At 40.3% G+C, this 24,668-nt stretch overlaps 2 protein-coding genes across 2 annotated transcripts; both read right to left on the reverse strand.

Moving 5' to 3' along the window:
• Positions 1-3,623: 3,623 nt before the first annotated feature.
• LOC308570761 (vomeronasal type-2 receptor 116-like) lies at positions 3,624-10,576 on the reverse strand (the record flags this gene model as incomplete). Its single annotated transcript, XM_081165676.1, has 5 exons — positions 3,624-4,525; positions 5,110-5,236; positions 5,883-6,110; positions 9,554-9,845; positions 10,368-10,576. The coding sequence occupies 5 exons, from the start codon at positions 10,574-10,576 to the stop codon at positions 3,624-3,626; spliced, it is 1,758 nt and encodes a 585-aa protein (XP_081021802.1).
• Positions 10,577-16,369: 5,793 nt separating this feature from the next.
• Positions 16,370-22,224, reverse strand: LOC308570762 (vomeronasal type-2 receptor 116-like; the record flags this gene model as incomplete). The annotated part of the gene is made up of 4 exons (XM_081165677.1): positions 16,370-17,271; positions 17,965-17,983; positions 18,624-18,833; positions 22,063-22,224. The coding sequence occupies 4 exons, from the start codon at positions 22,222-22,224 to the stop codon at positions 16,370-16,372; spliced, it is 1,293 nt and encodes a 430-aa protein (XP_081021803.1).
• Positions 22,225-24,668: the final 2,444 nt, after the last annotated feature.

The raw sequence follows: 24,668 nt of genomic DNA on the forward strand, positions 1-24,668 counted from the left end.
TAACCACACTTTAACTCCATCTCCCTGCAAAGGTGACCCTTTTAAACTCTCCCTCCTGGAACCACAGCCAATCAGAGGCTGCCGTTCTTTAACCATTTTCTGGCAGGAGAAAAAAGTAAAAAGAAATACTTGGAACCAATGTTTCCATCACAACAGACACAACATTTTACAAGGACTGGAAGAAACACCAGGGTCAGAATAACTGCCACACACAGGAAGAGAAAGGATATAGTTTGAGTGTCTCATTTTTGTTTTATAAATCAATTAATGTGTCAACACAAATAGAAGTTATTAATATTGCAGTTGTTGTATAAGGGTTTATTATTTTGATCGGAATATAATAGAAATTAAGATGATTCTGGAATGCAGAAATAAAGGAAATTATCAAACCAGCACTTCTAGCATGTGGGGAGGGCACCTAAATTATATGATTTAGTATTTGAATAATTAGTATTAGTACTATAATTTGGTATTGTTATAATGAGGGTATTATTGGCTGGTAATTGTAAATTAATAAAAATTATTATAACAGAAATAGTGTTTTCCTCCAGATAATGTTGCATATCTCTGCTAATTTTCTTTGTTATTTTTTTATAAGATATTTATTAAAGTTTTAAAAATATTACAAAAAGATAAAAAAGAAAAAAGAAAAATACAAAATAAAAATAGTTAAAAACAATTCAATCTTTCAATAACTTATCTTTCATTTGCTTATTTCCCGGACCTCCTCATGTCTCCCTTTTCTGTATTCCAGTTCAGTTTGTTAGTTCAGCAAATCCCTCCCCTCTTTGTTTATCCTAATCTTCAATCTTAAAATATTATAACATTGGGTTTTTACCTATTAATAGTCCATTTTCTCATATTCCCTTATAACATTACAGCTATAAACCACTTAATTTCTATCCAACATCATTCTAACATTCATTAATTTTACAATATTTCTGTAGATAGTCTTTAAACTTTTTCCAGTCTTCTTCCATCGACTCTTCTCCCTGGTCTCGGATTCTGCCAGTCATTTCTGCCAGTTCCATATAGCCCATCACCTTCATCTGCCATTCTTCCAAGGTGGGTAGATCTTGTGTCTTCCAATACTTTGCGATAAGTATTCTTGCTGCTGTTGTGGCATACATAAAGACAGTTCTATCCTTCTTTGGCACCAATTGGCCGACTATGCCCAGGAGAAAGGCCTCTGGTTTCTTCAAGAAGGTATATTTAAATACCTTTTTCATTTCATTATATATCATCTCCCAGAAAACCTTAATCCTTGGGCACGTCCACCAAAGGTGAAAGAATGTACCTTCAGTCTCTTTACATTTCCAACATTTATTATCGGGCAAGTGATAGATTTTTGCAAGCTTGACTGGTGTCATGTACCACCTGTATATCATTTTCATAATATTCTCTCTTAGGGCATTACATGCCGTAAATTTCATACCTGTGGTCCACAACTGTTCCCAGTCAGCAAACATAATGTTATGTCCAACATCTTGTGCCCATTTAATCATAGCAGATTTCACCGTTTCATCCTGAGTATTCCATTTCAACAGCAAGTTAGACATCTTTGACAAAATCTTAGTTTTAGGTTCTAACAGTTCTGTTTCTAATTTTGATTTTTCCACCTGGAAGCCAATTTTCTTGCCCAAATTATAAGCCTCCATTATCTGATAATAATGAAGCCAGTCTCGCACTTTATCTTTTAATTTCTCAAAACTCTGCAATTTCAATTTGTCTCCTTCTTGTTCCAAAATTTCCCAATATTTTGGCCATTTGGCCTCCATATTGATCCAACTTTCAAAGATCCCCCCTTTAGCCAAAAAATGCAACCATTTCTGGTCCGGAGGGACCCTTCAGAATCAAAGTATCTCTCTTACAGAGTTATCTGTCAAAAAGTTGCAATCTTTTAACTGCGCAATTCACAATACGGCAATTCCATTGTCCCTTGACAGTCCATTCCCAGGCATTAAGTGATGGTCTTTGTTCCCTTTCTCTCTTCTTTTTCTGCAGGCAACAAATACTTCCCCTTCTCCCTCCACTTTCCCGCACCTCAGGGAGGGAGATCTCTTTTAATTGATGTTAAGATTTAAGTCTTTTTCAACCCGATTTTCAGGGTCTTAGCTTAGACAGTCTTCACTTTGATCTATTTACAGAAAAACGGAAGGCGGACTTCCTGCTTGCGCCTTCCTGCTTCAGTGCCAAATTAGTCCATTTTTTCCTTAAATTTCCCAATCTTCAAACTTAACCTACTCACGGGTAGTTGTTTGTTAGCCGAATTGTCACAGGAAAAATGTCAGCGCTCTCCGGCAACAGCTGCGCGGCTTCACTCCACGGAAGAAGCAGTTGACTCTTAGCACCGCGCCAGACTCCCCGTTTCGCTCTGGAACCCTTTACAGGGTTCCCTCGCAGATTGGGGGGCGCTAAGGGTGCCCGCCGAGTCCCATGGTCACAGGCTTCACCCGCCTGTGGTTTCAAAGAGGTCCCCGCTTCGCCTTAGCGGCAAGACCCGATTTCCGCGGAGCTACTCCCTCAGAGCTAGAGGGAATCCGCCATTGCCAATGGCGCCGCCTCCGGAAGTCTCTGCCACCACTCTTTCAAACTGGTTAGAAGTATAATTCAGAAAAAAAGGTTTGTCCTATTAGTTTTAGTAATATCCAATGTATTTTCCTCCAGATAATGTTGCATATCTCTGCTAATTTGTTAGTTTGTTAAAACTATTTAAAAATCAAGGGAAATGGCTTTTTTAAACTTCTTCTATTCATCAGCTGCTTTGTGGGTGAGAGATAAAGAATGCAGAGCCCTTAACTATTTCACAATGTTTTTTTGCTTCTGGTACCCTGTGTTGTCTTCAAGATGAATTTGCAGATTCCATGCAGTAATTGATAAGAGACTTTTTATTAACAATCATTCATACAGTAAATGTACAACACTGAACTACTGAAATGAACCATTTCTAAATGAAAAGGCTGAGAGTTTTGCTATTAAGATTCCATTTGCTTTAAATATACAGTAATACATGACAGGGGTGTATGGAGTGTTAGAGAGGGGTAGTAACTCTACCGGGGAACAAGTCGTGCTCCTTCTGGGATAGTTTGTCTACCTCTGATCCCCACCCCTTCACTCAGTTCTCACCTGTGGCTCCTAGAAATTGTCAGCTTGCAACAGCAGCCACATCCCACAAATCAGATTCAACTGGCTCCCTAAACCAGGTGAGGGCAGCCAATGGGCCTCAAATCCTCACTGAGTTGGGGGATTTCTCTGCATGCAAAGACGGGATATAGCAGATGAGAGCAAAAGTGGGCCCAGTGCTCACAAAGGTGGCTACTGAAGGTGCTGTAGAGGGAAATGAGGGGCAGATGGATCTCGTAAACCTTGGAAGGGAGCCCACCTAGGAGAAGGAAACTTTGAACCTAAATCTCCATTATATTACAGCATTACTCATTTGTGAAAAAGGCTTTGGGAGTAGAAGCTGAGGAAAAATCTGTACCCATTGCCTTTGGGAAACTTTGGCAGACAAAAAAGTTAAGAAGCAAACTCTACAAAGATCCAGAGTAGGGACCCGGAAATTTATACCCTCTAGCAAGTCCATGTAGGCTCAGATCCAACAGAACCACAACTTTTTCTGTCATTTATAACTTCCTTTTTGTTAGCTGTTCTCTGTTGTTCAGGTCAGGCCTCACCACAATAATGTAGCATTTAGGGGAAAAAATGCAAGCCAGTAACCCAGCACCAGAAGCAAAGATGGAGAAGATCTCCACAGCCACCATGTATTTTCCTCCGGTGCTCAGGTAGGTTGGAATGAAGGAGAGCCAAACACTGCAGAAGACCAGCATGCTGAAGGTGATGAACTTGGCTTCGTTGAAAGTGTCAGGCAACTTCCTGGCCAAGAAGGCCACTGTGAAGCTGATAGTGGCCAGGAAGCCCATGTAGCCCAAAACACAATAGAACATGGAGACTGACCCTTCATTACAAAGAAATATGATTTCTTCAGGCATTGAGTGCATGTCCACATCTGGGAATGGGGGAGAGGTTGCCAGCCAGAGGACACAGATCCCTACTTGAACAAGGGAGCAGGAAAAGACAATGGAATAAGCCAGTTCTTTGCCTACCCATTTCCTCATATTGGATCCTGGTTTGGTAGCCATGAATGCCAAAACCACCAATATGGTTTTGGCTAAGATGCTGGAGAGGGCCACAGAGAAGACAATGCCAAAAGCAGTTTGTCGGAGAAGGCAAGTCACCATATTAGGTTTTCCAATGAACAACAAAGAAGAGAGGAAACACAAGAGGAGGGAGATAAGGAGACCATAGGTGAGGCTTCTGTTGTTGGCTTTGACTATGGCTGTATCGCGATGCTTAATGAAGATGCCGAGCACTAGAATTGTGATCAGAGAGAATAAAAGTGCAAAAAAAGTTGAAACAATGGCCAAGGTTTCATCAAAGGCTAGGAAGTTTGGAATCTTAGGAATGCATAGATACTGACCGCTGTTTGGATACTGATCTGCTGGGCAACTGACACATGTTTCCATGTCTGAAAATACACAAACAGTGTGTGACAATTTGAAGTAACCAAAAGTATTCTTAAGAATTTCCTCATCACTAGTCCATTTAGCATAGTGTTTTCTACGTCAGAATGTATAAGAGCTTCAAGCCCAAATGCTTTTGTACTAGGTGTATCAAAAATAAAACGCGTGCATACATTCTGGAATTTTCTACATGGGTGACATCTTTTTTTTTATTGTCTCCCTGCTTTTTCTTAGAGCCACATAAACAATACAACAAAATGAGAAATGATTTACAGCTGAAATTCTTGGATGTTAGAAAAGTGAGTTTGATAAGACTTTCCCCCTATTGTCAAACAACCTCATTGTTAGAGGAGAAAACACCACTTTTATTCCACCCTAATTTTGTAGACGATGGAGGTAAAATATATTAGCTTCCACTTAAAAAAGAAATCTTCAAGATGTTTTAAAGATTTAAATATATTGATGTTATCTATAAACAATGAGAAGAACACATCTGTTAATTTAAGCCTTCTCTCCTGCAGCATTTTAATGGTAACTTAATTGCCAGGAGCCCAGAGGTTCTGCATTATCTTAAGATGTCATGTCTAACCTTTCTCATTTGAAATCATTCCTTCTGGACATGGATCACAATCATAGCAGCAAAACTTCTCCCCCTCCTTCTTTTTCTTCCCATAACCAGGATGGCAGTTGGCATTACATAGAGAAAGCGGTGGCACCTATGCAAAGAGATAGGAAGAGTTTAATATTATGATATTGTTTTGGGGAATTTATCAAATATCCAATATCAGGTGATTTAATAGTAAATAGGAGTACTAATAGTGTGAAATGATCCGTAGCTACACAAGTGGCACAAACTTAAGAAGATGCCTGGACTATCCAACCTTACAGCTGTGTTAGAATTTGGTGTGATTTCACCCCTGGCTTGGCCTTTTGATGGAGTCACCACTTAATGGCATTTGCTTCAAGGAGTTCACATGCTGTTCCTTTGTGGTGGCAGAAGGAATTAAAGGTAAGCCATTATAGTGGTTCTGCTCCTACCTGCAGGGTCAGTACAATAAACTAGCAATAGGAAATGATTCCATGACTTTTGGGTTTTGGGTAGTGGTTCCCCGTTAGGCCACATCCTGTCTCAGAGAGAAATGCTTTCGGTTCCTATGCCTGACCTGTTCTGGTAGGAGTTGCATTCTGTTTGAAGCAAGAGGTCTGGGAGCACTCCTTGATTCTCACTCATCACCAGTCTGAAGTGGTTTGAGGTTCTAGTGAATTTCAAAATGAATAATGTGTGAAGTGCTTTTGTTGCATCACAATTCATGGATAACCACAAATACTGGGTTTTCAGGGACTGTGCCATTATTTCCATACCTTAGTGAATCGTCTGTGCCATTTGATTCTGTCTTCATTAATGGTGAGCTCTTTGCCCGGAGGGGCCTGAGGATCCAAACTTCCCACTTTGACTCTGACATAGGAATTATTTGGGAAAGTGACCAAGTTGGTAATATCAAAGCCAGCTGCTAACTCTCCATATTCATTTAATGAAATTTCATCCCCAGCACTGTTGTTGAATGAGATTCTCTGCAGGAATGAGTGGAGCTAAGTGGAAAGAGAATTGAAGTTAAACGCTTCAGTTCACATTGGAGAGCATCCATATTCTAGTTGCACATACAAAAGGACTAGGAAATCATGAATCAGTGCTGATTCAACATTCAAGAGACTTGCATCAAGATATTATGGAGAGATGAAACCATACACCTGCTTGCTTGAGACCAGCCTTTGTCAAGATCCACGAAAGGGAAGGGATTTGAGAAGTTATGTATGAGAAGAGATGGTAGCTTATATTCTTAAAGGATAGGAATGCAGTATGAGAACATCGGAGTGGACCTTTCCATAGTTTATAGAGTGGATTTGACCATGGTTGGATGTTGGATGCAGAGGAGTGGCAGGAAGAAGCAGATGGGTAACCCCCAAGGGACACCTCAAGGAAAGGAGGCTCAGAGCCAGGGGATTGGTTTTGGGATGACAAGGAGTGGTCAGTGGGAGAAGAGGGAGCCAACTGGGAGGAAGAGCTTTCAGATACAGAAGAGGCAACAGGGTTAAGGGAGCAGGAAGAGGATGCGCCAGACTGAAATCCAGACTAAGAGGCAGAGGAGGAGAAAGGAGAAAAGCAGAGTCTAGAGACAGTGATCACACAATTCCTAGCCTCTTCTGGGAACCTACCAGTGAGGCTTCAGGCCCCAGATACCCCTGGTGGTTGGCATACAGGGAAAGATGAGGAGTTGGCGATGGGGCATTCCAGGACGTGTCCAGGTAGTGGCAGCTGCCTGATGGGCTGCTATTCTCTTTTCTCTTTGATATGAGGATCCCTGCAAAAGGCAGTGCCTGGGGGTTGGGGTCCTGGTTGTGCTCCCTTATAATTATGCGCCCGGGGCCCCCACCCTTACACCACTGGGTAACTGGACAGGTAAGAGAGACAGAAAATTGGTGAGGGATGTGGATAGAAAATGGAGGGGTTTTCAGTATGGAGAAGGTGGTTGGCACAGCTTCAGTTATGTGTAGTTTTTCCTTATGTCATCTAAAGTCTGTTTAGTAGCATTATAGGAAATATTCTAATTCCCATCTTTGATAAAATTACTAAAGGTTTATTTTTTAATTTCTTAAGTTTTATTCTTTTATTTCTTTACTGATGATTAAATGCCAACTCACATAATGTACCAATGCAGTGAATGCTTTGTAACAGAGAAGAATACCTGCCAAGGATCTGCATAGTGAGGAGAGAGTTTTCCCTTAGCATCTCTTCTGTTGCGAATGGTTCCAGCCAAGAGCATGCTACTTAAGGCATGTGCCAAAGCATAGACAGCATTATAGATACTGTAGCTGTGGCCAGTCATGCTCATTTCAAAATATGGTGCAGGAAGGCTCTCCAGCATTTCCTGTCCAGTACACACAGTTTTTGAGAGTGTGGAATTTGAAAGTGAACAACTGAATGCATCTTCCCAGAAATCTTGGATAAAACCATCTGTCTCTGTCCAATGAGGACGTATACACAAGTCTTTAAAGTTGTGAATCTCCTTGACGTGAATTGCAAAGGAGATAGCACCATGGAACATTCGTATAATAACAGTAAATTTTTGAAGGCTATATAATATGAAATCAATTTGGGTAGTTGTAATCCATACTGTTCCTTCACGTGAATTCTTTTGTGGAAATAGTAGCTGAGATAACTCCATTGTGCTTAAAGCAGCTGACAACCATATACTAAATCTACTTTCTCCATATACAAGAACTACATTGGTTCTGCTGGTTGTGAAAATTGGTAACCAGATCCTTGAGTCATGCAGTTGGTTACTGTTATAAATTAGATAGAGTTCCACTCTTTCTGTGAATGCTGAACAGATTCCATTCTTGAAAAGCATTGGCTCAATTGTCTGTAAGAAACGTTCTCCAGCTTCATTAGCTGGAGTCATGAGCCCAACCCATTTCCATCTGAAATGCAGAAGTAACCGGATAATTCCCTGATACTGAAGGTTTTCATTGGGGACCATGCGGTAAAAGGAAGGGAACTTGGTTCCATAATTTATGGCTGGTTCAAATGAACCATATGAAATCTGGAAAACAAGAAATCATCATATCCCAAAATATTTGTATATAAACACACACACACACACAGAATATATATCCCAAATGTACCAAATTACATAGAAAAACAGATATAATCTTGCTCTTGGTTTCTGTAGATATTTATTGTTATTATTATGGCATCATCCCAGCTTTATGCTTGTACACACTGATAGTCTACAAGTAGAGAGGAGCATTTATCATCGCTCATGTTAATATACTAAATGGAAGACTCAACAAAACTCCAAAGTGGAGGTGGATCATGTACTTTTGCTCTGTAACCTTTATAGCGGTTTAAGAGAGAGGTTGATTCTCTATCTATTGATATTTAATATTAATATTATGGCATCATCACAGCTTCATTCTTGTACATTTTGACTGTAACCAAGAGTAGGGGAGCATTTATCATGGCTTATGTTTATTTATTAAGTGGATGATTAAGCAAAACTCCAAGGTGGAAGTGGAGTGATAGAAATTGTTGATTATGTACTTTTGCTCTGTAACCTTTGTAATGTTTGTAGGAAGCCATTGATTCTCTATCTACTAAGTACTCTCTCAGGAAGTTTTCCTGGGAAATCCTGAAGAGCTCCATTAGATTGTACAGTGGTACCTCGGGTTAAGTACTTAATTCGTTCTGGAGGTACGTTCTTAACCTGAAACTGTTCTTAACCTGAAGCACCACTTTAGCTAATGGGGCCTCCTGCTTCTGCTGCGCCGCCTCTGCATGATTTCTGTTCTCATCCTGAAGCAAAGTTCTTAACCTGAAGCACAATTTCTGGATTAGCGGAGTCTGTAACCTGACGCGTATGTAACCTGGAGCGTATGTAACCCGAGGTACCACTGTATATGCTATTCTTCTCTGAGCACTATAAACCAAATCATACAAAATATCAGTAAAATATAAACTATTGTACCAGCACTATTTAAAACAACTAAAATGAAATGCAGCAATGCAGCAGAATAGCACAATGCTGACACCACTATATGCCAGAACAATAGCAAGAAAACAGTGTTTTCAATTAGCCTCTGAAAGTGAACAATCTTGAGTAACATCATACTTTGAGAAAGGACTATCTTAATTTTTAAGGGGAGGAACATCTTTTGTTAATGTGTTTTCAGCAATTTTTGCTTATGAATCCAGTGCCCATGTCATATATTGAGTAGCTCACAGGAAGCCAGTGCAGTGCTTTCAGGATTGATGTATATGAACCAGTCTAGGTGCCTCCTTTACAAACCTGGCAGCTTTAGAGAAACCTTCTATTACATCTATTAAACAGATACGGTCCCTTCTTACACACATTGTTGGGTATGCATATTATGCCTCTTTTACATTGTCCATTTTTCCACTCCAGATATATGAATCAGTAGATTCCTAATGCAAGGAAAGCATGACATCTCTGTTTTTCAAATCCATATTCTACCTGTGGAATCTTGAAAAGACCTAAGACGTTTGCCATGGACCAGGAGGTATCAGAGCTGAGTCCCCCAATGACTCCTATGACATTTTTCTGGATGCCACACCTGTAGTTGGGAACAAAGTGGTGTGATTTAAAGAGCAGGTCCAGAGTGTTTCGGTAGGTCATCTTTGAATCATAATAGCTATCATAGATGTGGAAGCCGAGAGAGACATTGGGCAACATCCTGGGATTCTCGTTGATCTCATCAACAGCAAAGACCAAAGCCAGGATTTGCTGGTAGAACTTTGTCAACACCCTGCAAATGAAGTGAGATTTTGTTTGATAGGGAAATTAAACAGTGCACAGAATCTAGATAGAAGAGATTCACCTGCCGGCTTATAAAGAGAGCATGAAGTCAGCGAAGTTTATTTACTTATTTGGGCAATCTAAGAATACTGTGTAATTAAAAAAGCTGTTTCTTCATATCTTCAGCAACCCGTGTTTGTTTTCATCACCTTGAAAATTTGAGTATCATCAAAAAAGTTGAGTACTATACTACTTTGCTATATGCTTTCCCTATTTTTTATGCCATCTCTTTTCTCTTTCTCCTACTCTCTTCCCTATCTCTCTTTACACAATTTGACTTGGAAAAAAAAGCTTATTGTTCATCGACAGTATGCACATTGCCTATATGCGCAGAGATTTCTAATAAAATCTCTCCAGACATTAAAAAAATAAAGTTCTAAAGCTATATTCCTATCCAATCAATCAAAGTTATTTTTAGTCAGATATAGCATATAAGGAATAATTAAAATAATATTAATTAACAGTTACTTACAGTGGGGCATCAATGAAGTCCTGGGAAGGGTGTTTCTTGAAGGATAATTTGGGGACTATGTAATAGATATGAGATGCCATTGCACCAATGACCAAGTCACCTGGCTCATACCACTCGTGTGGAACATGAACAGGATTATTTGCTTCGCATTTAGCACTTTGTCCTTGGGACACTATATTGGGGAGCAGCAGAAGCAGCAGGAGCAACATCCTGGTGTCAAATACCCTTGTGGGCATGGACTCCCCTGCTTCTCTCGACAGTATTATTCCTCTCCTCCATCTGATCTGAACAAGACAAATTGGGTGGCAGCTGATTCTGTCAATTTGGTACTTTAAGGGACGTGTATCCACCTTATTGTTAGCTTGAACATTGTCACAACAGAATGCTTGGATGCCAAATAAGATGCAGTGGTTTGATATGAAAGAGGGAAAGTGATAACTGATAAGTAACAGAGCCCTCCCTAGTTGTCTATGGAGCACAGAGGAGCTTATAATCATTTCAGGCTTGCTTGTTGATTCTTTTTTTACACTGTGGCATTTGGCGGTTCAGTCAGGTAGTTTGATTATTGTAATTTGAGTAATGATAGGGGAGAGAATCACTTGTGCAGTGTTTTTGGATTCTGTGGTGCATCAGCAGTAGGAGAACTGCCAAAATATAACTATTATTAATTTTTAAATATATATTTTTATTGATTTACCAATATGGTTCCAATAGCGACCTCAATATAACAATACCAATTTTATCTAATGAATGCAATTATGAATGCCAATTATTCAAATGTCAATTATATAATTTAATTAAACGTTTCCCCTTGCATGCTAAATTTGAAGGCTTCATTCTTCTTCATTATTTCTGTGTTCCACTATGTTAATAACTTCCATTGCATTCCATGTACATATAGCAATCTGTTAGATAACAGCTACAGTCTTCTGATTTCTATTTCTGTTGGTATATTAGGTAATTTATAAAGTTTCAATTGAGGAACTCTAAGTGTAAGCCTTATTTCTTCCTGCGTGTGACAATTCCCCCCATGATGTTTTCCCGTCCTTATATGGTGCTGGATCCTTCATTCCTGCAACTGTTGATATTTCCCATCCTGCCCTGGGAGAAGCAGTTATCCCACAGTTTCCAAAGGTCACTTCATCACTTTGTCCTGTGTTTGGCTTCCAGTAAAAAATTAGTGTTCACCATTTTTTTCCAGCCTAGGAGGAATGGTCTGAATCCAGACCACAGATGTTGAACCCAAAAGCATCTCTTACTGGAGCTGGTAGACAGGAAGCCGGATCTGTCAATGTAATTATATTTGTAACATCACAAAATCATAGGCAAGGAATGAACCTACAAGGTCAGCAGGATGGCTAGAGTTGAGCTGGTCCCATCCTTTCCCCGCTTCTTAATTTGTTAGTACTGTGGTATCCATCACCCTCCCACTTATGTAACACTGATGAGACATAGTTTGCCATCATATTAACTGAATGGTGGCAGCTATTCTGGATAGCATCCTTGCCTTACGAAGAAGTAGGGACACTGGATTATAGCATCAATAGACCAATGGGGTATCAGAGCCACACAAAGCATGATGGAGAACAGCAACAACTTGGAAAAGGTAGTTGTGACAAACTTGGCACCTCAGTTACCGCTCACGTCCATGTGTCTGCTCTCACTTAAATATATTGTCCCCACCTCATCGAACAACCTTTGAGCTGAAGGCTTAAGAACAAAACCTAACTATCCCTGAATACCTGTAGGGGATCTATATGAGGGGGATAACCACAAAGTTGGAGCAGGTGTTCTTTAAATAAAAAATAAATAAAATAAATAAAAAATAAATACCTTGGAGAAACTTAGCTTACTTCTTTAATAATAATAAGCTAGTTCACTTCAATTCGCTTTCAGAAGTTTCGGCTTTATAGTTCAGCTCCTTTCTAAGGCGGTACTTTCTTCAGTTACCCACCCCTTTAAACAAATGCAACGCCTGATGTACTTTCAGTAATAGTCTTAAGGGCTCACCACACACCCCCTTCCTTCACTGGGATTTGGGAGTCTCTTCTTTCCTCAGAAGAGTCTCTCCCCTCCAGATTGGTTTGAGACCTAAGTAGACTCATCTCTTTCAACCCCTCCTTCTCTTGTCTCACCCTCAGTCTCCCAGCAAGATTTGGTCCTTTTACTCCTGCATGACAATACACTCAGTCCTTCACTGTACACTCAGAGTGGATGTTTTATTCCAGAACCAACTCTCCCTCCTCCACCTTCTATCTCCCTAATTCCTAACCTCTCCAGCCTCCCTCCTCAACCACCTCAACTCAGCTCCCCTCTTAACCACACTCTAACTCCATCTCCCTCGAAATCCGCTCCTTTTAAACGCTCCCTCCTAGAACCACAGCCAATCAGAGGCTGCTGTTCTTTAAGCATTTGCTGGATGGAGAAAAAACTAAAAAAAAAAACTAAAAAAAAAACTTGTGGAACCAACTTTACCGTCACAATAGACACAACATTTTACAAGGACTAGAAGAAACACGACGGAAGGAATAATTGCCACACACAGGAAGAACAAGGGTGTAGTTTGAGTGCCACATTTGTAGTTCTATGAATCATTTCATGTGTCACCATGAATAGAAGTTATTCATATTGCGGGGGGCCACCAGGTGGCGCATTGGAAGATGGCCGACAATAACATCTCTCTGACCCATACGAGGTACTAAGGGGCTGCTATGGGAAGTATGCAGCCTTCCTAAACTCCCCCAGGATGTGGGGGAGCACTGTCCTGCCAGCGGTGTTCACAATGCACCCCCTGATACGAGTGATGGGGGTGCCGAACACTTGGCACAGGCCCTCGGTGAAGTCAGATCTTCCTGATGCCGATTCCAATTAGCGCGTGCTGGTTGCTACAGCTTGGAATTATAATTGGAAACATATGATTGGAAATGAAGCTGAAAGCACATACATCAAGTAAAGCTCGACTGATAAGACTGCTGATTAATGGATCTCTGCGACCAGGAGTGACGGACGGATAAGTAAATCTTCTGATGAATTACCACAAGGAGACTGTATGTTTGGAACGAAGGGGGGGGGGGGAGGAAAAAACTCTCTTTTTTCTGCATGATGTGACATTAATAACCCTTCACCCCAGATAGAAACAAGATCGTTGCGTTTTTATGAATCATAGGCAGGACTTTAAGAACTATGTGGGATGGATTATAATAGGAAAGAAGACTGGAGAACAGTGAGAAAAGAGAAATTTTTTTATGACTCAGTTAAAAAATGGCGTCTCGCCAAGACAGGCTTGCCGGAGGAAGAAGGACTGGGGGAGGAGAATCAGGATTGTTTGATTGAGAAGGAATGTTGGAATGTGAGTTTGGCCTGACAGAGCCCCCAGACTCATTTGATTTATTTGAAAAATAAAGTACAGATGGGAGATTAATTATGTGTATGGAAGCGTTGTACAGAGGCTGTCCCTGATCGATATGATTTTTGGAAGAGTACAAAATCCACATAGAATGCCAGCTTTTAACCTGCTTGTGAAAATCATCAGAGATCGCAAAGAAAGGAATTTATAATAACAACACAAAGAGAAAGGAAGACACAAGATCTACCCACTCTGGAAGAATGGCAGATGAAGGTGATAGACTACATGGGACTGGCTGAAATGACTGGCAGAATCCATGAGCAGGGGAAAGAGATGGCGGATGAAGACTGGAAGAAATTTAAAATTTATCTTAAGAAATATTGTAAAATCAATGAATGCTAAAATGTTGAGGTTTTAGAAAAAGGGGGATTACAGCTGTAAAAGATTAAGTAAAAGAAAAAAAACAAGGTGAAAATGAGATAAATTTAAGGGTGAGGATTTGCTGAAATAAATTTGGAAATTGGGATGCAGAAAGGGGAGGTATGGGGAAGTTGATGAAGTAAGGTTTAAGAAAAAAGGATTTGAAATTATACATGTTTGTTTATGTCTTTGTTTGTTTGTATTGTGGAATGTTTGTGTTCATAAAAATTGTGAAAAACTAATAATTTTTTTATTAAAAAAGGAAGTAATAAAGGACTATCCGGATCAAACTGGACAGAACTGTCTAATTAAAGCAGTAAGGTAAGTGATGCTGTTTTGGACTTGAGCGGAGCTTGATGTATGGGTACCCCCAACAAAATTTAAAATTGGCTGTATAATTTGGAATTAATGTGATATGGATAATGTGATGTAATTGGCCTGTTAATAAAAATTATTATTATTTTTTTAAAAAAGAAATTATTCATATTGCAGTTGTTGTATAAGGGATTATTATTTTGACTGGAATATAATAGAAATCAATACGATTTTGGAATGCGGAAATAAAGGAAATCTAGCATGTGGGGGGGCATCTAAATTATATGATTGGGTATTTGAGCGATTAGTATTCGTATTACAATTTGATATTGTTTTAATGACGCTATTATTGGATGGCAATTGAAAATAAATAAAAATTATTATAAAAGAAATAGCATAAATAGACTTTAAATCAACTTTAGAAACAACACATCTGTATTCTCTGAAGCCACTTGGCTTATTTGAGATACTCTCTGCCACCACTCTTTCAAACTGGTTAGAAGTATAATTCAGAAAAAAAGGTTTGTCCTATTAGTGTTAGTAATATCCAATGTATTTTCCTCCAGATAATGTTGCATATCTCTGCTAATTTGTTAGTTTGTTAAAACTATTTAAAAATCAAGAGAAATGGCTGTTTTAAACTTCTCCTTCTTCTATTCCTCAGCTGCCTTGTGGGTTAGAGATAAAGAATGCAGAGCCCTCAACCATTTCACATTGTTTTTTGTTTCTGGTACCCTGTGTTGTCTTCAAGATGAATTTGCAGATTCCATGAAGTAATTGATAAGAGACTTTTTATTAACAATCATTCATACAGTACATGTACAACACTGAACTACTGAAATTAACCATTTCTAAAATAAAAGGCTGAGAGTTTTGCTATTAAGATTCCATTTGCTTTAAATATACAGTAATACATGAAAGGGGTGTATGGAGTGTTAGGGAGGGGTAGTAACTCTAGCGGGGAACAAGTCGTGCTCCCTCTGGGGTAGTTTGTCTACCTCAGAACCGCACCCTGCACTCAGTTCTCACCTGTGGCTCCTAGAAGTTGTCAGCATGCAACAGCAGCCACATACCACGAATCAGATTCAACTGGCTCCCTAAATAGTAATAATAATAATAATAATAATAATAATAATAATAATAATAATAATAAACTTTTATTTATATCCCGCCCTCCCCAGCCAAGGCCGGAATCAGGGCGGCTAACATTCTAAAATCATTTCATTAAAAAATCAGATGGATGGCAAGCATTCGGCTAGAGTTCTGTGAAGATTGCCAAAGGAGGGAGTGAGGCTGTGCCCTGGCCAAAGGCTAGGCAGAACAGCTCTGTCTTGCAGGCCCTGCGGAAAGATGTCATGTCCCGCAGGGCCCTAATCTCTTGTGGCAGACTGGAGCCACAGCCAAAAAAGCCCTGGCTCTGGTTGAGGCCAGCCTAACCTCTCTGTGGCCTGGGACCTCCAAGATGTTTTTTGTTTGAAGATCGTAAGTTCCTCTGTGGGACATAACAGGTGAGGGCAGCCAATGGGCCTCAAATCCTCAGTGAGTTATGGAATTTCTCTGCATGCAAAGACAGGATATAGCAGATGAGAGCAAAAGTGGGCCCAGTGCTCAAAAAGGTGGCTACAGCAGGAGCTGTAGAGGGAAATGAGGGGCAGATGGGTCTCATAAACCTAGGAAGGGAGCCCATCTAGGATAAGGAAACTTTGAACTTAAATCTCCACTGCTTTACAGCATTAGTCATTTGTGAAAAAGGTTTAGGGAGTAGAACCTGAGGAAAAATCTGTACCCGTTGCCTTTGAAACATCTTTGGCAGGTTAAGAAGCAAACTCTACACAGATCCAGAGCAGGGACTCAGAAAGTGATACCAGCCAGGATGTCCATGTATTCTAAGACCCAACAGAACCACAAATTCCACTGTCATTTATACCTTTCTTTGTGTTAGCTGCTCTCTGTTGTTCAGGTCAGGCCTCACCACAATAATGTAGCATTTAGGGGTGAAAATGCAAGCCAGTAACCCAGCACCAGAAGCAAAGATGGAGAAGATCTCCACAGCCACCATGTATTTTCCTCTGGTGCTCAGGTAGGTTGGAATGAAGGAGAGCCAAACACTGCAGAAGACCAGCATGCTGAAGGTGATGAACTTGGCTTCATTGAAAGTGTCAGGCAACTTTCTGGCTAGGAAGGCCACCATGAAGCTGATAGTGGCCAGGAAGCCCATGTAGCCCAAAACACAATAGAACATGGAGACTGACCCTTCATTACATAGAAATATGATTTCTTCAGGCATTGAGTGTATGTCCACATCTGGGAATGGGGGAGAGGTTGCCAGCCATAGGATACAGATTCCTACTTGGACAATGGAGCAGGAAAAGACAATGGAATAAGCCAATTCTTTGCCTACCCATTTCCGCATACTGGATCCTGGTTTGGTAGCCATGAATGCCAAAACCACCAATATGGTTTTGGCTAAGATGCTGGAGAGGGCCACAGAGAAGACAATGCCAAAAGCAGTTTGTCGGAGAAGGCAAGTCACCATATTAGGTCTTCCAATAAACAACAAAGAAGAGAGGAAACACAAGAGGAGGGAGATAAGGAGACCATAGGTGAGGCTTCGGTTGTTGGCTTTGACTATAGCTGTATCGCGATGCTTAATGAAGATGCCAAGCACCAAAATTGTGATCAGAGAGAATAGAAGCACAGAGGAAGTTGAAACAATGGCCAAGGTTTCATCAAAGGCTAGGAAGTTTGGAATCTTAGGAATGCATAGATCCTGGCCGCTGTTTGGATACTGATCTGCTGGGCAACTGACACATGTTTCCATGTCTGAAAATACAGAAGTAATGTGTGGGAATTTAAAGTAACCAAAAGTATTCTTAAGAATTTCACATCACTAGTCCATTTAGCATAGTGTTTTCTACGTCAGAATGTATAAGAGCTTCAAGTCCAAATGCTTTTATAATAGGTGTATCAAAAATAAAACTTGTGGATCAATACTGGAATTTTCTACATGGGTATCATTTTTTTTTCTTTATTGTCTCCCTGCTTTTTCTTAGAGCCACATAGACAGTACAACAAAATGAGAAATGCATTACAGCTGAAATCTTTGGATCTCAGAAAAGAAAGTTTGATAATAATTTCACCCTATTGTCAAACAACCTGATTCTTAGAGGAGAAAACACCACTTCTATTCCACCCTAATTTTGTAGAAGTTGGAGGTAAAATATATTAGCTTCCACTTAAAAAAGAAATCTTCAAGATGTTTTAAAGATTAAAATATATTGATGTTATCTATAAACAATGAGAAGAACACATCTGTTAATGTAAGCCTTTTCTCCTGCAGCAGTTTAATGTCAACTAAATTCCCAGGAGCCCAGAGGTTCTGCATTATCTTAAGATGTCATCTCTAACCTTTCTCATTTGAAATCATTCCTTCTGGACATGGATCACAATCATAGCAGCAAAACTTCTCCCCCTCCTTCTTTTTCTTCCCGTAACCAGGATGGCAGTTGGCATTACATAGAGAAAGCGGTGGCACCTATGCAAAGAGATAGGAAGAGTTTAATATTATGATATTGTTTGGGGGAATTTATCAAATATCCAATATCAGGTGATTTAATAGTAAATAGGAGTACTAATAGTGTGAAATGATCCGTAGCTACACAAGTGGCACAAACTTAAGAAGATTCCTGGACCACCCAACCTTACAGCTGTGTAAGAATTCGGTTTGATTTCACCCCTGGCTTGGCCTTTTGATGGAGTCACCACTTAATGGCATTTGCTTCAAGGAGTTCACATGCTGTTCCTTTGTGGTGGCACAAGAAATTAAAAGGTAAGCCATTATAGTGGTTCTGTGTCTACCTGCAGGTTCATTACAAGCAACCAGGACTAGGAAATCATTCCATGACTTTTGGGTTGTGGTTTCCTGTTAGGCCACATCCTGTCTCAGAGAGAAATTCTTTAGGTTCCTACGCCTGCCCTATTCTGGGAGGAGTTGCATTCCGTTTGAAGCAAGAGGTCTGGGAGCACTCCTCGATTCTCCCTCATCACTAGTCTGAAGTGGTTTAAGGTGCTAGTTACTTTCAAAATGAATAATGCACGAGGTGATTTTGTTACATCCCATTTTGTGGATAACCACAAAGTCTGGGTTTTTAGGGACTGTGCCATTATTTCCATACCTTAGTGAATCGTCTGTTCCATTTGATTCTGTCTTCATTAATCGTGAGCTCTTTCCCTGGAGGGGCCTGAGGATCCAAACTTCCCACTTTGACTCTGACATAGGAATTATTTGGGAAAGTGACCAAGTTGGTAATATCAAAGCCAGCTGCTAACTCTCCATATTCATTTAATGTAATTTCATCTCCAGCACTGTTGTTGAATGAGATTCTCTGCAGGAATGAGTGGAGCTAAGTGGAAGGAGCATTGAAGTCAAACACTTCAGTTCACAACAAAGAGCATCCATATTTTAGTTGCACATACAGGAGGAGTAGGAAATCGTGAATCAGTGCCAATTCAACATTCAACAGACTTGCATCAAGATATTTTGGAGAGAAGAGGCCATAGACCTGCTTGCTTGACACCAGCCTTTGTCTGTATCCAAGAAAGGGAAGGAAATTGAGAAGTCATGTATGAGAAGAGATGGGAGCTTATGTCCTCAAACGATAGGAATGCAAGATGAGAACCTTGGAATGGACCTTTCCATAGTTTATAGAGTGGATTTGAGCATGGTTGGATGTTGGATGCAGAGGAGTGATAGGGAGCAGCTGCTGGGGAATCCCAAAGGGACACCCCAAGGAAAGGAGGCTCACAGCCAGGGGATTGGTGGTGGGACGACAAAGCATGGTCAGTGGGAGAAGAGGGAGCAGACTGGAAGAAAGAGGTGTCAGAAACAGAAGAGGCAACAGGGTTAACGGAGCAGGAAGAGGATGCGTCAGACTGAAATCCAGACTTAAAGGCAGAAAAGGGTCTAGAGACAGTGATCACACAGTTGCTAGCCTCTTCTGGGGACCTACCAGTGAGGCTGCAGAACCTCCCTGGTGGTGGGCATACAGGGAAAGATGAGGAGTTGGCGATGGGGCCTTCCAAGATGTGCCCAGGTAGTGGCAGCTCCCTGATGGGCTGCTCTTCTTTTTTCTCTTGGATATGAGGATCCCTGCAAAAGCCAATGCCTGGGGTTGGGATCCTGGTTGTGCTCCCTCAGAATAATGCTCCCAGGGCCAATGGGCCCCCAACCTTACACCACTGGGTAACTGGACAGGTAAGAGAGACAGAGAGAACTGGGGAGGGATTTGGATGGAAAATGGAGGGGTTTTATAATATGGAGAAGGTGGATGGCACAGCTTCAGTTACGTGTAGTTTTTGGTAGTCTCTTGATTCTGAAAGCCTGTGTCATCTAAACTCTGTTTAGTATCATTATAGGAAATACTCTAATTCCCATCTTTCATACATTAAATTTACTTAAGGTTTATTTTTAATTTCTTAAGTTTTATTCTTTTATTTCTTTACTGATGATTAAATGCCAACTCACATAATGTACCAATGCAGTGAATGCTTTGTAACAGATAACAATACCTGCCAAGGATCAGCATACTGAGGAGAGAGTTTTCCCTTATCACCTCTTCTGTTGCGGATGACTCCAGCCAAGTGCATGCTATTTAAGGCATGTGCCAAAGCACAAACAGCATTATAAATACTGTAGCTGGGGCCAGTCATGCTCATTTCAAAATATGGTGCAGGAAGGCTCTCCAGCATTTCCTGTCCAGTACACACAGTTTTTGAGAGAGTGGAATTTGAAAGTGAACAACTGAATGCATCTTCCCAGAAATCTTGGATAAAACCATCTGCCTCTGTCCAATGAGGACGTATACTCTGAAGAAAATCTTTAAAGTTGTGAATCTCCTTGGAGTGAATTACAAAGGATATAGCACCATGGAGCATTCGTATATTTACAGTAAATTTTTGAAGGCTATATAATATGAAATCAATTTGGGTAGTTGTAATCCATACTTTTCCTTCACGTGACTTCTTTTGAGGAAACAGTAGCTGAGTAAACTCCATTGAGCTTAAAGCAGTTAACAACCATATACTAAATCTACTTCCTCCATGTAGAAGAATTGCATTAGCTTTGCTTGTTGTGAAACTTGGTGACAAAACCTTTATGTCCACCATTTCTAGTAAGTTACTGTTATAATGTATATTGGGTTTAACTCTTTCTGTGAATGCTGAACAGATTCCATTCTTGAAAAGCATTGGCTCAATTGTCTGTAAGAAACGTTCCCCAGCTTCATTAGCTGGAGTGATGAGCCCAACCCATTTCCATCTGAAATGCAGAAGTAACTGGATAATTCCCTGATACTGAAGGTCTTCATTGGGGACCATGCGGTAAAAGGAAGGGAACTTGGTTCCATAATTTATGGCTGGTTCAAATGAACCATATGAAATCTGGAAAAAGCAAAAGCCAAACGTTTCCAAGTGGAAACAAGAAATCATGATATCCCAAAATATTTGATATTTGTATATAAACACCCCCGCACACACACACTGAATATATATCCCAAATGTACCAAATTACATAGAAAAACAGATATAATCTTGCTCATGGTTTCTACAGATATTTATTGTTATTATTATGGCATCATCCCAGCTTTATACTTGTACACACTGATAGTCTACAAGTAGAGAGGAGCATTTATCATCGCTCATGTTAATATACTAAATGGAAGACTCAACAAAACTCCAAAGTGGAGGTGGATCATGTACTTTTGCTCTGTAACCTTTATAGCAGTTTAAGAGAGAGGTTGATTCTCTATCTATTGATATTTAATATTAATATTATGGCATCATCACAGCTTCATTCTTGTACATTTTGACTGTTACCAAGAGTAGGGGAGCATTTATCATGGCTCATGTTTATTTATTAAGTGGATGATTAAGCAAAACTCCAAGGTGGAAGTGGAGTGATAGAAATTGTTGATTATGTACTTTTGCTCTGTAACCTTTGTAATATTTGTAGGGAGCCGTTGATTCTCTGTATACTAAGTACTCTCTCAGGAAGTTTTCCTGGGAAATCCTGAAGAGCTCCATTAGATTGTACAGTGGTACCTCGGGTTAAGTACTTAATTCGTTCTGGAGGCAGAATAGCACAATGCTGACACCACTCTATAACGCTGTGAAGTGAGAAATGCCAGAACAATAAGAAGAAAACAGTGTTTTCAATTAGCCTCTGAAAATGAACAATGTTGAGTAACAGCATACTTTGGGAAAGCACTATCTTGATTTTTAAGGGGAGGAACATTTTTAGTTAATGTGTTCTCAGCTATTTTTGCCTATGAAGCCAATGTCAATATCATATATTCAGTAGCTCACAGGCAGCCAGGGCAGTGCATTCAGGATTGTTGTATATGAACCAGTCTAGGTTTCTGCTTTACAAACCTGGCAGCTTTACAGAAATCTTCTATTATATCTATTCAACACAAATTGCCCTTCTTACACACATTGTTGGATATGCATATTATGGCCCTTTTACTTTGTCCATTTTTCCACTCCAGATATATGAATCAGTAGATTCCTAATGCAAGGAAAGCATGACATCTCTGTTTTTCAAAATCCATATTCTACCTGTGGAATCTTGAAAAGACCTAAGACGTTTGCCATGCACCAGGAGGTATCAGAGCTAAGTCCTCCAATGACTCCTATGACATTTTTCTGGATGCCACACCTGTAGTTGGGAACAAAGTGACGTGATTTAAAGATAAGGTCCAGAGTGTTTCGGTAGGTCATCTTTGAATCATAATAGCTATCATAGATGTGGAAGCCGAGAGAGACATTGGGCAACATGCTGGGATTCTCGTTGATTCCATCAACAGCAAACACCAAGGCCAGGATTTGCTGGTAGAACTTTGTCAACACCCTGCAAATGAAGTGAGGTTTTGTTTGATGGGAAAATTAAACAGTGCACAGAATCTAGATAGAAGAGATTCACCTGCCTGCATATAAAGAGAGGATAAAGCCAGCAAAGTTTATTTACTTATCTGGGCAATCTAAGAATACTGTGTAATTAAAAAAGCTGTTTCTTCATATCTTCATATCTTCAGCAACCCGTGTGTTTTTTTGCCACCTTGAAAATTTGGGTATCATCAAAAAAGTTAAGTACCATACTACTTGGCTATATGCTTTCCTATTTTTTATGCCATCACTTTTCTGTTTCTCTTTAAACAATTAGACTCAAAAAAACTTATTGTTCATTGACAATATGCAGATAGTCTATATGTACAGAGATTTCTAATAATACCTCTCCACATATTAAAAAATAAAGTTCTAAAGCAATCCCCCCTTCAAATCAATGAAAGTTATTTTCTGTCTGATTTAGCATATAAGGAATAATTAAAATAATATTAATTACCAGTTACTTACAGTGGGGCATCAATGAAGTCCTGGGAAGGGTGTTTCTTGAAGGAAACCTTGCGGACTATGTAAAAGATATGAGATGCCATTGCACCAATGACCAGGTCACCTGGCTCATGCCACTCGTGTGGAACATGAACAGGATGATTTGTTGCACATTTAGCACTTTGTCCTTGGGACACTATATTGGGGAGCAGCAGAAGCAGCAGGAGGAACATCCTGATGGCAAATACCCTTGTCTGCATGGACTCCCCTGCTTCTCTCGACAGTATTATTCCTCTCCTCCACCTGATATGAACAAGACAAATTGGGTGGCAGCTGATTCTGTCAATTTGGTACTTTAAGGGCCATGTATCCACCTTATTGTTAGCTTGAACACTGTCACAACAGAATGCCTTGGATGCCAAACAAGATGCAGTGGTTTGATATGAAAAAGGGAAACTGATAAGTGATAAGTAACAGAGCCCTGCCTAGTTGTCTATGGAGCACAGAGGAGCTTATAATCATTTCAGGCTTGCTTGTTGATTCTTTTTTTCCACTCCGGCCTTTGGAGGTTCAGTCAGGTGGATTGATTATTGTAATTTGAGTAATGATAGGGGAGAGAATCAGTTGTGCAGTGTTTTTGGATTCTGTGGCGCATCAGCAGTAGGGGAAATGTCAAAATATTACTATTATTATTTTTTAAATATATATTTTTATTGATTTTTCAATATTGTTCCCATTGCGACCTCATTATAACAATACCAATTTTATCTAATTAATGCATTTATGAATGCCAATTATTCAAATGTCAAACGATATGATTTAATGAAACTGGCTCCCATGCATGCTAGATTTGATGGCTTCATTCTTCTTCCTTAATTCTGTATTCCACTATATTAATAATTTCCATTGCATTCCATGCCCATATGATAATCTCTTATATAACGGCTACAGTCTTATGATTTCTATTTGTGTTGGTATATTAGGTAATTTATAAAGTTTCAAGTGAGGAACTCTAAGTGTAATCCTTATTCTTTCCTTCCCCCTACCCTGATAGGGTGACAGCAGTGACCTGTGGAAGACAGGAAGAATCTGTTACGGAAAAGGAGCAATGCGGCAGCGAGCTGCAGCTGGCTGGAAAGCGAAACATGGTGGGAATGTTTGGGACTGTACCGTGAGAACAAAGGGGCAGTCTATTCACTGTGCTGAGCACCGGATGTTAGCTCAGAGTGTCATTTGACCTGTACAGGAAGTACAGGAGATGGAGTTTGTCTCTCTGCTGTTGGTGTCTGAAGAGAGCAGACACGTTTCTCTGTAATGCTGCAAATACAGAAATAAAGGCATGTAAATACATTTCTGTATATCTCTTTCCCCTCCCTGGGGGAGGCAGGGAGCAGGGAAGAGTGGTGTGTTCTTCTCACGCTTGAGGAGGATCGCCGATCGTGACCTAGCCTGTGTCCTGCCGGGAAATGCAGACAGGGAGGTCAACAAGGAGATCAAGCCGGGTGCCTGGAGAGTGGCCAGTTCCTCTGATAAGGCTTGAAATCCGACAGAATTCTCATACTGTCTGGCAGCATTAACTTAAACGCCACAGGATTGACCTGTTGGATGACCTCAAAGGGACCCACTCTCCTGGGCTTGAGCTTTTTGCACCCACCCCTCCAGGGCAACCCCTGTCTGGACAACCACACCCTATCCCCCACCCGGATGACCTCCCCTGGTCTTTGATGCCTGTCTGCTTCCCTCTTGTACACCTCTTTGGCCCTCTCAAAGTTCAACTGAAGCTGTTGGTGAATGGCCTCCATCTCTTCCGCAAACTGTTCAGCGGCCGGCACACT

The sequence above is a fragment of the Podarcis bocagei genome (assembly GCF_964188305.1).
Source record: "Podarcis bocagei genome assembly, chromosome: 13".
Classification (NCBI taxonomy): domain Eukaryota; kingdom Metazoa; phylum Chordata; class Lepidosauria; order Squamata; family Lacertidae; genus Podarcis; species Podarcis bocagei.